Source organism: Schistocerca cancellata, chromosome 1, assembly GCF_023864275.1.
Source record: "Schistocerca cancellata isolate TAMUIC-IGC-003103 chromosome 1, iqSchCanc2.1, whole genome shotgun sequence".
Taxonomy (NCBI): Eukaryota; Metazoa; Arthropoda; class Insecta; order Orthoptera; family Acrididae; genus Schistocerca; species Schistocerca cancellata.
In genome coordinates, this window is record NC_064626.1 from 478,612,097 (window position 1) to 478,625,022 (window position 12,926).

At 42.3% G+C, this 12,926-nt stretch overlaps 1 protein-coding gene across 1 annotated transcript in view; it reads right to left on the minus strand.

Moving 5' to 3' along the window:
• The window catches only part of LOC126184297 (CLIP domain-containing serine protease HP8-like), a 65,712-nt gene that overhangs the window by 23,543 nt on the left and 29,243 nt on the right, over window positions 1-12,926 (minus strand). Inside the window, exon 3 of the mRNA XM_049926708.1 lies at window positions 9,345-9,439. Within this exon, the coding sequence (XP_049782665.1) occupies window positions 9,345-9,439 (95 nt within the window). The remainder of the gene's footprint in view (window positions 1-9,344; window positions 9,440-12,926) is intronic.

The window sequence follows — 12,926 nt, forward strand, 5'->3', positions numbered from 1 at the left end:
CCTGTTGGTGCTGTCAGCCCTCCTGTGATGTAATCCAAGATGGTGGTCTGTAGGGTGAAAATGGAGCCAAAATGAGTCAGCCTGTGCTGAACTGCTGTGTAGTGTAAGGAAGGACTGCACACTATTTATTCTGGAACATTTTATTTAGGGATGGAGTACATTTAGCACACTGTTACAAAACACTAGACCTCACCTAGATGCTGATGATGACACGATCAAACGGGTGTGAAAACTTATTTACAGAGCGCAGATCCTCCAAGATGGGTCGTGTGCATCTGGTCGACGCAGCCGACGTGATAGGGTGGGCGCGCAGATGATCCAGGGAGTGTTCTCAGCTGCAAGCCTCTGCCAGATGCAGGGGAAAGTTGTCTCTATTTCCGAGTATACAATAGGTTATACCGACATCACAGAACTGCAAGGTGCATACACGTCCACTTCATACTCGAGCCACCTGAAGGCAGCACTTGTCTTTACTGCTGATGACAGAATAGCCCAGGCTGATTTCCCCCTAGTATTTGTGGTGGACCATGTGTTGTGTGTTCAGCCATGCATACCTGCCCCAGCATGGTTCACACCTCACCTTGCATCGAAACGTCTGCATGGCAACTCGCCATCTAAAATGTTCTCAATGTTATTCTTACGTCACATAGCTTTGTAAAAAACAGCAGCCAAGTTGACCTCGCAGTAATTATATAGTGCCCCAGAAATAGTTAACACTCGCTTTCTTGAAGTCTCAGCTTGTATGCACGAAAATTCTTACCCTAACAGAACCTGTTTACTAAAATAACGCCGAATACAGGCTTCCTCGAGGACCTAACATGATAGCCTTTGTGCTCTCAACATACACAAATGATCTCACCGCCATGTAGAGGCTCCTATATCCCAGAACAAAGGATGTCAATGAATCGAGCTTTATGATTGACTCTTATCTAATTTACGCACTGAATTACTGATGCCGCCAGTATCGAAGCACAATCCACATATTCTTCAGAGATAAAATTATTTTGCACAGGTCGCTAAATTGCATCAACAGCTAAACCCGCGAACTTGTTTACAAATCATCAAATACATACAAGACATAGAAGAATATTGGAAGCCAGGAAGATATTTACCAGTGTAACTACAATTAAATATTACTATTGCTGCTACAGTCTGACACCGATGAATGTACAAGTAATGTCACCTATTGACAACTGTGCTTCTGGAACGAATCTCAGTATCTATAGCACATATAATTTTCCACTTGAAATTCTCTTTCATATCTTCACAGTTATCGATGTGCTGAATCTATACATCCCTCGTGATAGGACACACAGTCATCCTTTCTAGTCATGCCATAACAAACTATAGTTACTTTACAATGCAATGTATACACATTTTACACAATGTAAGCCACAGTAACTTTACAATACAATATATACACATTTTACACAAACAGTGCAGTTACCTTTTGTATCTGTACAGCACCCAAAAAATTATGGTATGCATACACACACACCAGCTACATGTCATGATGCTCCCCAGTCCTAGGGAAGCACCGTCAGCCTTTTCTTTCTTTCTACAGACGAGACTTTCAGCAGCAATAAACTATTTTGCACTGAAAAATATTGCACCAACAACTAAACCTCGCAAAGTGCCATGAATATCGTCAAATACAGGAAGACTCTTACTCATTTACACTGCTGTCCCACCAAGGACAGGAGCTTGAATATTAGAGTGCAAAACCGATCTCAAACCCCGCAATATATCACCGCCTACCTTGTCGATGTAATAAACATACAATTCACATCCTCCACGATACAAAATCATCCCTTTTACATCATTTGTACATATACTGTGAAGACGGACAGTTTCGTATATATACTCCTCTCAGCACTTGGGCATCTATTGCCGACAGGTGCTCATGGCACTTCAGAACTGTTCTACAAATTCAGGTTCGTTTCTCCTCGGCACAAACTCGTTAATGTTCCTGCTTCCTTGGTTGCTCGCCTTTCTACACACATCTCCAAACTCCGGGATTACAAGAACACACATGTTTTCACATGGTTCGTGATAATATTATAACATTGTCACAGTACTTCTCGATATCAAGCACTAGGCAGCATCCTACCGATCGCTAGCACAACATAATTCCCAAGATACAGACTGGAAATTATTTCTCTACAAACCCCCAAACTTTTGTAAGGTGCAGTGTGCTGTAAACCACTGAGTAACTACAAACAAATAGTGGACACTTATTTCCACTCTCGAATATCGATGTCGGTGATGTAACAGATACCAAATCATCCCTATAATTTACAACCCAACTAAGGTCTTTCCCATGTCTAGAGAACAGGCAAACGTCTCTTCCACATGCTAGATGTACACACCACAATCGATCTTCCCTCAACTAAATAAAAGCGCGAAATGTGCAGAAGCAGTCAACCAAACAATTTACATGGGAGGGAATAACAGTCCAACGCAAACCCACCTCCATACACAATCTTCTCAACTTTTCACTTGATCACAAAAGCCGCCCAACACATACTAAGTATTAGTTCGCTATTCGGTCGTCTACAGGATGACAAAGTTAACTCAGATACATTCCTACACTCCAAGAGGCCTCTGCATTCAGACGGATGCTGCCGTTAACGGGGAACGTAAATCATTCCCACCAAAGGCCATACATACATGGAATCGTTCTAGAAAACCAGTCACATATATCCTTTATCATTATATTTACAATTAAATGTTACGATCGTGTTCTCAATTGAACAGCATTCGACAATGAGCGAATTCTCGGAAATACTCTCTGCTGTCAGCAGTGGCTCTGGAAATAGAAATATGACTACCTTTCTTATGACTTGACATACTCTTCCCTTTGCTATCACAGTACTCCAAGTCAAATCCATACCCTCCGTACGACTGGACATAGTCATTTCCTTTCCACAAAGACATACTTTATAAAGGCTGATGCTCAAATGCGATCATATCAGACATTCCCTACTACTACTAAGTATAATACTTCGTCAATAACTGATTGCTTGCGATACGAAATAATACTAACCGAAAATCAACGATGGGTGTGCATGTCTCTTAGGTTTTTCTTGCAAGTCCTGCCACCATGTCCTAGAAAGAGAGACGTAATCAGTGAGATGTTAAAGAAAAAACCGATTGCAGCAACTACCGCATGTTACTGTCATTAGCGGTCTTGGTTCTACAGGGGCACACAAGTATCCATGTTAAAAGCTATACCCAATTCACGAATTGAGGTACGACATTACCTCTGAATGAGTTGGTTTTTTTCTGGACGAATACCGTGACGGTGATAATAGGAATGTGTATTACCAGACCACGATGCAACCTTGTGATAAAAGTACCACATTTTGAAAGTGGTTCAGCTAAGGAACGTGGTATGTAAGTGGTATTTGCCACTCCCTCAAACCGATAATTCTATAGTATTTGTAACGCATTCTGTCTTGATACCGTATCAGAGATTCTGCGATATATCCGCTGAGTTATAGGCGATGACTGATTGAGAAGGAACACAAAAAGTAGTAGTAGATTATGTGCCGATTGAGGTCATAAGAAGAAAAATGTACACTAGCTTCTCAGATCTCTACTGTTCCGCTATCCAATAGAAATGATGTCATTGATTTGGAATCAGGTCTCTCCATTCAAGCACATACCTGCATCGGACCACATCCACAAGTGAATCATATTTCTGGCACTCCCATATCTCGAAACGAGTCACCTTTCCTGAACCTAGCTGCTACAGTAAAATTCCAACATGGTTTTAGTCATCCCCTATGCATCTTGCAACTGCTTCCATTTCTACAGCTTCGCGCATGTGATCGTTCCAATTTAAGTCTGAAAGTAGGAGAAAGACATATCCACCACCTTCTGCAACCCGTGTAGAAACAGGACGACCTGATTTTGGGCAACAGTAGTATGTTTCGACCATTCGGCAGAAATACGAACAATTTGGCACATCCACAAACTAGATGCAAGTACTATAGATCCACGTACATTCAAATCAATCAGCCAAACATGCTATCATCTTTATTCTCTACCCCTAACATAGAAAAATTAGAAACTATAAAAGCTCATCCGATTTAGAAGTCACCTAGGCACCGATGCCGACGCAATGACGCAAATCTGCGATGGGCCTCCAGAGTGGAGATGGAGATTCCGCAATGCTTCCAAAAATAGCGTAGTATGCAGCCATCCAAGCATTCCTAACGGTATACCTCGACCCTCACCGAATTTACACCTGAAACTGCTGCTGCTACTGCCGCCTATTAAATATATAAGCATTGCAGAGGCCACTTTAAAGTTTGATCACCTATAGTCTAGGCAAATGATCGTATCCCACAGACTATACTAAGACACAAGAGGTGCTCACTCTAAGCCTGGTTGAAACACTGTTTTCTAATACACTTTTGTACAATGCCAAACATTTTGTTTTTCTGGCACAACTTTGAGGCCAGTGTCAGGTTCTAAACTGACGTTAAGAAGTTCTGACCCACAAACTTTCGCAGGAAACTGGACGTTGCATGGTGTAAATCATATTCTTATGCCGGGTAGTATAACACGCCACACATCGGTTGATTTTAAATAAAAGACAGTTACAATATAAGCAAACTGGAAGAGTTTTGCCGCATTGGCGTAGGTCTCCAAACTACGGTCCGAAGTTGATTCACGAGCTCTACATTTAGACTTGTTTCTCACGCTGACGGAATAGCTGATGACTCTGCATTCCCTTTCGACTGATTCCTCATACTGCACTCATGTACGCGATCAGTGTTTCGGTGCTCTCTACCCCAGAAGTTGCTGTCCATTCACCAAAACTTTTCCCCAACTCAAAAAATCAATATCAGTCAATCATTATGTAGTAACAAGTGCACAGATGGGTTGGGAAAGACACCATCAATGTACTCTAATAATAAGCAGCACAGTTGACAGTGTGAACAGTTTTACAGTAACTTCAACGCTGGCCAGTGATGTGACAGCATGTTTCCCCAATTTCAGTATCATAGCTAAACCACCCCTTCTCCACTTCGTGAGTATCAGTGCGAACATGGATAGATGACTGTGCAGTACTCCATTCAGTGTTAATTCTCGAACACATAAATCATCAAAGTATACCAGACAATGCTCCACATATTTCTATCACCTCGAGCATACTGTTTAATTTACGATCTATCTCTCTGTGTATGGGAGTCACAGAGCATTCTCGCTGTCTTAGGGTCAAATCAGAGAGTGAAAGACCCTCCTCACATTGTCATTGACCAACCTGCCATGCAACACCGTTAGCGAATTAATCTGCAACCGACCAGAAGAAGACCGCTACACTCCACCTCTCATGAATGAATGGAGCTTTCCAAGTTCTCACCCATCTCGAGATGCAGCCATGTCGAGGAGCTTAGCACTCCTTATCTATGTATAGTAACACATTTCAAAGTGACATGATGTAATAGCAGACAGTTAAGAAGAACAAGAAAGAATGATTTTTATAGGCGATTGAACTCCAGACAGATGGAGTTCGACGCATTTTTATGTAAATCAACCAAGCTATCAACTCTAAAGTACTGTTCTAGAGTCTAGGATCGGTACCTGGAAGATATTGGTAAGAGAGGACATAAACACATGCAGTCCTAAGACTACAACATTCTACACTTAAAATTGGCAAATAATGTTAGGTCACCTGCGTTTCCAACCTATCAGACGTATGGAATGTAGCGTTGTTAATATTCCTTTGCGAGAAATATATTTCAAGCACATGACATACATCCTCCTTCCCAGTTTCTCTACAAAAAACTATGTTATGGAACCGTAAAACACTAGCTCTGCGTGATACGACCACAATATAGCTCTCCAGAGGCATATAGTGTCCACTGTTCACATCTGAACACCGTTCACAAATTATACAATGCCTGCATCAGACCTATAAAAAATGCTCGTTAGTAGTGGGGGATTCATCCTACAAGGGGACAAATAAACACATAGCAGCAGTGTCCAACATGTGAAAATTACAAGTTATTCCATCACTAACCCTGTAAACAGTACATCTGTCTGGCAAATGTGTACAAGAGATTGCAACACCTCACAAGCTCCTATTGCTAACTTATTTATGATACTGAAGTCTCGATTTTATACTCAAGATGAGATGGGGGGGGGGGGGGGTGGAATACATCACAAAAGTCAAAGTTGTTTAGAGGAATGTGTCAAGTTTCATCACACAGGAGATGGAAGTCCTCTGATGACCCACAGGTTAACCATCAACAATCGCAAGTAGACAGTGCTTTAAACCGCATGCAGCACAAGTAGCTGTATATGAGTAGAGCGCAGGCCATGTCACATGACAGATGCACCCGGAGAGAACACTGGAAAAAAATTGTCCTTCACCAACTTCTCCTTCTTTAGAATCAATCAGTCAACCATTAAATCGTACCTCGTTACAGCTCTATCTCAATCGATCACCCTGTCCACTCCCTGTTACCCTTTAACGGAGATGCAAGTAATTTTAGAGGTGAATGGTTCTCTGTCCTCCTGAAAAGCTTCAAATACTCGCGTGTATCACTGGTTCCTCAACAGACATACACTATAATACTGCCTCAACGGAAAAACAATTGACTACCCCCCTGATTCCCTTCGTTTCGATGTTGACCTTTTCCCAGATCCCTCCTGTTGCCGCATAATTGTTCCCACGCACAAATTGTTTGGATGGAACCAGAAGAGACTCAAGTATTTCCTCAATTTCACAGCATTTCGGTGTATATTCTGTCAATCTATACCTAGTCCCTCGTCATTTTTCGCAGTTCTATCAGTTTAAGGTCAGATCTATCCATGCGATCGCAAAATAACATCTCGTTCTGTGTTCTAAAATTGCCTGTAAATGTAGCACAGCTACCAACACCTAGCCCACATGAACTGATCGGGAGGCGTAATATAGCACTATACTAGACTCTATCCAGCCACGTGCACATTCAGAGAGTGTTTGCTCTGTTTTCTGTATGTCTGTGTATATGCACACCTGGGGCGGGTACGCACGGCTGAACACGTCCCTCATGGTTCATTATAAACACTAGGGGGAAAGCAGTCTGTGCTATTCTATCATCAGCGGTAAAGACAAGTGCTGCCTTGAGGCGTCTCGAATATGAGATGGATGTGAATGCGTCTTGGAGTTCTATGACGTCGGTATAACTGTGACTATATACTCGGAAATAGAGACAAGTATCCCCTGCGTTCGGCAGCAACTCGCAGCTGAGCATGTCCCCTGGAGCATCTGCACGCCCGCCCATTCGTGTCGGCTGCATCGACCAGATGCGCACGTGGCCAAGCTTGAAGTGTTTGTGCTCTGTAAATAAGTCTTCAGTCCCATCTGATCACGTCATCATCAGCATCTAGGTGAATACATATTGCGATAGGAGTTACTCTGCTGTCAAGTATGAAAGGCCTGTTGCAGCCTGATGCCTGAGGGCACCTGTGTGTAGTTTAAGAGCTAACGGCCGCGTAACTTCACGGGGGGACTGGGGGTGGTGGAGGGTGCTAGCGGGTGTTGATAGCATTATTTTGCGAACAGGTCTGTAGGCTGTGTTATGCATAATTTGGACAGTTTACGAGTACTCAGCATGTTTACACACCACTGTGCTGCATTATTTAGGATGAGTTTGCCAGTGTGTACTGAAATTATTTGGTTAATTTAGGAGTTGTTTGAGTGTATTGAGAGCGTTATTTAGTTTACAGGTCTGTGGGCTGTGTGACATGGCCCCAAGCCAACCTCTAGGTGAGGTCTAGTGTTTTGTATCAGTGTGATAAACATACTCCATCCCTAAATAAAATGTTCCGGAATAAATAGCGTGCAGTCCTTTCTTCCACAATACAGCATGCCAGCGCAGGCTGAGTCATTTTGGCGCCATTTTCCCCCTACAGACCACCATCTTGGATTACATCACAGGAGGGATGACAGCACCATCTGGTGACAGTAATGTGTACTAAGTCAGTTGGAGTCAAGATCTCATGGTGGATAGACTACCTGCAAAATGAAGACTTGTGTCCAGAGTCGTTTTCCCGCCATTTCCCCCCACCATCTTGGATTACATCAGGAAACAGATGACAGTACCCTCTGGTGGCAGTATTGTGTACTAGGCCAGTTGGAGTTTAGATCTCATGGAGGAGACACTGCCTGCAAAATAAAAACTTACATCCAGCACAGGAAGAGTCGTTTTCCTGGCATTTACCCCCAACCATCTTGGATTATGTCACAAAACAGAGGACAGTGCACTCTGCTGGTGGTACTGTGTACTCGGTCCAGGCCTTGTTGTGAACACATTGTTTGATGCCTTCTTGGATAACAGTAATTGCCTCATCACCTGATGTCACAGTAGCACCCTCTAGTGGTGGCACTGTGTACTAAGTCAGTTGGAGTCTGCACCTTGTGGTAAACACACTGTTTGCTGAAATCTTGGATTATGTAACAGATGAGAACGCTCTCTGGTGGTGGTGATGTGTACTAAGTCAGTTGGGCTCTGGATTTCATAGCAAACACTCCTGCATGAAATTGTTTAAATTAAGACTTATCTCCAAGATCTTTTTTCCACATATCCTTAGGAGGAGGTGGCGGTCGGGCGACTGAGGTTAGTACAAATGTCCTCAATTTCATTCCATTTTCTTAGATTAGCAGCAAAACCCCAAGTGGCCTATTTTCCCACCAAAATTCAAACTTGGAGCCAGTTCATAGGAGGAAGTGGCGCTCAGGTGACTTAGGTCATTGGAGGTAGGCCAAGTGAGCTATCCTCCCACGATTTTCTTTGCTTAGTAGAGATAACCATGGTTTGATGCATTATCCCATTGAAATTTGAACTTCCCGCCATTTTTCTGGGGGATGGGTTCATGGCACTTTCCCGCCAAAATTCAAACTTCCCGCCAATTCCGTATCTTGAATCATGTCATGGCCCCCATCTTAGATGTTGTCATGCACTGTTGCCAAGACTACGCGACGCCATCTTGGATGACGTCATAGCCGCCATGTTGGATACATCTGGCAACAAGGCAGAGTTTCCCAGAATACTCACATATTGCGTCACAAGGGTAACGTGGCAGCAGTAGGAAGGGCATCCAGGAGCAACTTAAACTAACCATGTCATATCTGTCAATAAGTATGCTGACACTGTGCCGATGTAGGTCAAAAACACAAGAAAAAGAAGAAGGAGTGAGAGAATTTTATCTATGTATGTCATCGAGCGAAATTATGTTTCCAGAAGATAAGAAATCGTTCACATTGCTTATATTAAGTAGGAACACGATAGGGACTGTCAGCAACAGTGAATATGAGTCGTATTAGAGTAAGACTTAGAACTTACCTAGCGAGTATAAGAGCAGTGCCAACCACGGGTACCTGTTGATGGGAGTCACACCGTCCGTGATGCCGTCAGAATAGTTCTGTCCACATGTGTCCCTGCAATACATGAGTACATCAGCACAAGAATGGAAAAGTGTCTTCCTGTCAAATGTAAGTAATGATGATTTTAGTGACAATACATATTATTCCTTGTCGAATGCATGGTGTAAGTTTAAAAAGCACATTTTGATAGCCTGCAGAGCGTACATCAAATGTACTGTCCTGTTACCTTCGGATAAAATCGCTCTCTTGTAAGCTGCTCTGATTACGCAGGTTTACTTTAACCTGTGTTACACATGTGCCTATACATGGCGATTTACTAGGGTCAAAATCGTGTTGAGAAAATGGTTTCTAATGAACGAAGAACGTGTACAAGTTTTTACAGTGGCGATAAACGTTTTTCAGCTCTCCTCAGACAAAATTTCATATATTGTTCTGGTATATTTTCTCAGTAATGTGACGTAACGGGTACGTACTCTTTGGTTGCTCGTTATAGAGCAATTGTATTTTGTTTGATTTCATACCCTCCCTCGTTCCTCTCATTTATCTTTGTATCTGTATTCCACTGCAAATAAATTGTAAGGTATGTGCAACATGTTTGTCTGCGAGTTTTAGCACAGCAGTAAGGAGGGGTAGGCTACAGAGTGGTGCAGCAATGCCATCGTAGGAAAGCTTGACAGAAGCAGAAAATAGTTGCAAACAAATTATCACAAGAAACAGAGGATTTGCTTAACTTGCATTTTTCGAAGTGTATAAAGACTCATTGCAAATAATACAGCAAGAAACAGAGGCACAGTGCCAAATAGGAGGTGCCTCTTTGTACCAAAGCACGAATGATAGTGCTTAAACCGCGACTGCAAGGCATCCCATCATAAAGTGGCTCCGAGTGCAAGTGGGCTGAGCTGCCACCGCCTACCGTTCTCTACCATGCCGGTGGAGTGCAATTGTAGTCCAGAACTGCTGAAGCCATGGCTCAGCAGACATGCAGTGTTAGGTCTGCCACATCCCACACGACCACAATTCGCGTCTGACAGAAACCTTGTTGTTATACGCCTGTGGGGTACGTCTACTATCAGTATGCGCTCCTGATGGTGAGAACAGAGGAAATCATTCGAAGCTTTAGATATTGTTTACTACTAATCAAAGATCTGGATAGCCATGCATGTTAAAGTGCTACTTGCAGGCTGGTGAGATATGTCAGCCACACACTGAAACCCTCCAGTGGATTAACGAGTAGGGTCAAAGCGGTCACCAGTCTGGTTGTGGTTTTTAGGTGGCTTCTCACATCCCAATAGGTGAATACTAGGCTGGTATCCATGTTCCACCTTTGTTACACAAACTGCAGACTTTTTTAAACTTTTTAAAACATGTATTATTTGGAAACAATTTTTTTTCCATTCACTCAAGGTATTTCTTGCTGACACAGTAATAATCACATTACTCTGCCCTGAAACATACGTTCAGCAATGTCTTGGGCCACTATTTCATGCAGCGTTAGTTTTACGTAACTACAGTGCACAGCAGTATGAGCAGTTCAAATTATAAAGAGTGGCCGATATGCACGTCATGTATACATTCACTGAATGCAATTGAAGGACCCCAAAACGAAACTGTTCTTAGCTGCTTCCGCAAGTGTGTTAACTGGCAGCTCTGCGGACTCACCAGCAACATTCTTTGCCCAGAAAAGGGGGGCCAGACTGACCTGTTGTTTCAGGTTGCGAACTCTGTGTAGGCCATTGTTGAGATGCCTGAGACATCTAGCATCGTCATCTATGTACATATATTCCATTAACAGGCTCTTTGCTGATAATAATGGCTTATTTAGATGAACGTGCAGTCCATTCAGTGAACACTAGACGGAGAAAACCATGTACTTGGATAACTGCTCCCAAACCATCGTTCTTCCATAAGGTTTCCAGTTGAACTGCAGAAACTGATAGATAAACCTAAGTATTGAAGTAAATGGTTAAAGGTTTCCTAGTGAGATACTCCTTTTCTGTACGCGATTACATACAGTAATTGAGAACTTTTCATTGTAATGCTTCATTTAATCGTGTATTCTCAATTTTTTCGCGTTTTCTAACTTCTTGATTATTTCTATACTTCTTTTGTTTGTAAATTGTCAAATCAGCATTCTGCAAACTATGTACTGACTCATTCCATGATCAGGTAGGTCGGGCTCACATCTGCCCACTGTTGTTTGTTGTTGTGGTCTTCAGTCCTGAGACTGGTTTGATGCAGCTCTCCATGCTAGTCTATCCCGTGCAAGCTTCTTCATCTCCCAGTACCTACTGCAGCCTACATCCTTCTGAATCTGCTTAGTGTATTCATCTCTTGGTCTCCCTCTACGATTTTTACCCTCCACGCTGCCCTCCAATACTAAACTGGTGATCCCTCGATGTCTTAGAACATGTCCTGCCAACCGATCCCTTCTTCTAGTCAAGTTGTGCCACAAGCTCCTCTTCACCCCAATCCTATTCAGTACCTCCTCATTAGTTATGTGATCTACCCATCTAATCTTCAGCAGTCTTCTGTAGCACCACATTTCGAAAGCTTCTATTCTCTTCCTGTCTAAACTATTTATCGTCCACCCTTCACTTCCATACATGGCTACACTCCATACAAATACTTTCAGAAACGACTTCCTGACATTTAAATCTATACTCGATGTTAACAAATTCCTATTCTTCGGGAACGCTTTCCTTGCCATTGCCAGTATGCATTTTATATCCTCTCTACTTCGACCATCATCAGCTATTTTGCTCCCCAATTAGCAAAACTCCTTTACTACTTTGAGTGTCTCATTTCCTAATCTAATTCCTCAGCATCACCCAACTTAATTCGACTACATTCCATTATCCTCGTTTTCTTTTTGTTGATGTTCATCTTATACCCTCTTTTCAAGACACTGTACATTCCGTTCAACTGCTCTTCCAAGTCCCTTGCTGTCTCTGACAGAATTACAGTGTCATCAGCGAACCTCAAAGTTTTTATTTCTTCTCCATGGATTTTAATACCTACTCCGAACTTTTCTTTTGTTTCCTTTATTGCTTGCTCAATATACAGATTGAATAACATCGGGGATAGGCTACAACCCTGTCTCACTCCCTTCCCAACCACTGCTTCCCTTTCATGTCCTTCGACTCTTATAACCGCCATCTGCTTTCTGTACAAATTGTAAATAGCCTTACGCTCCCTGTATTTTACCCCTGCCACCTTCAGAATTTGAAAGAGAGTATTCCAATCAACATTGTCAAAAGCTTTCTATAAGTCTACAAATGCTAGAAACAGAGCTTCATAAATAAATAAACATAATACTTTCCCATCTCAGGGTTGTTTCATCACTTTCTTATTACGTTTTGGTGATTTGCAGGGTGGTTACAATTAAACTTTCGCTACTTCATTTACCGTATGGGTATTTATTTACTTACATGCTATTTTGTTTTAGTCTTATCTGTATAAAAGAACAGACAGAATGCTCCACATGAATAAAGCACACAATATTTTAACATAATTTCAAATGTGTTAGTAATGACTAAGTACT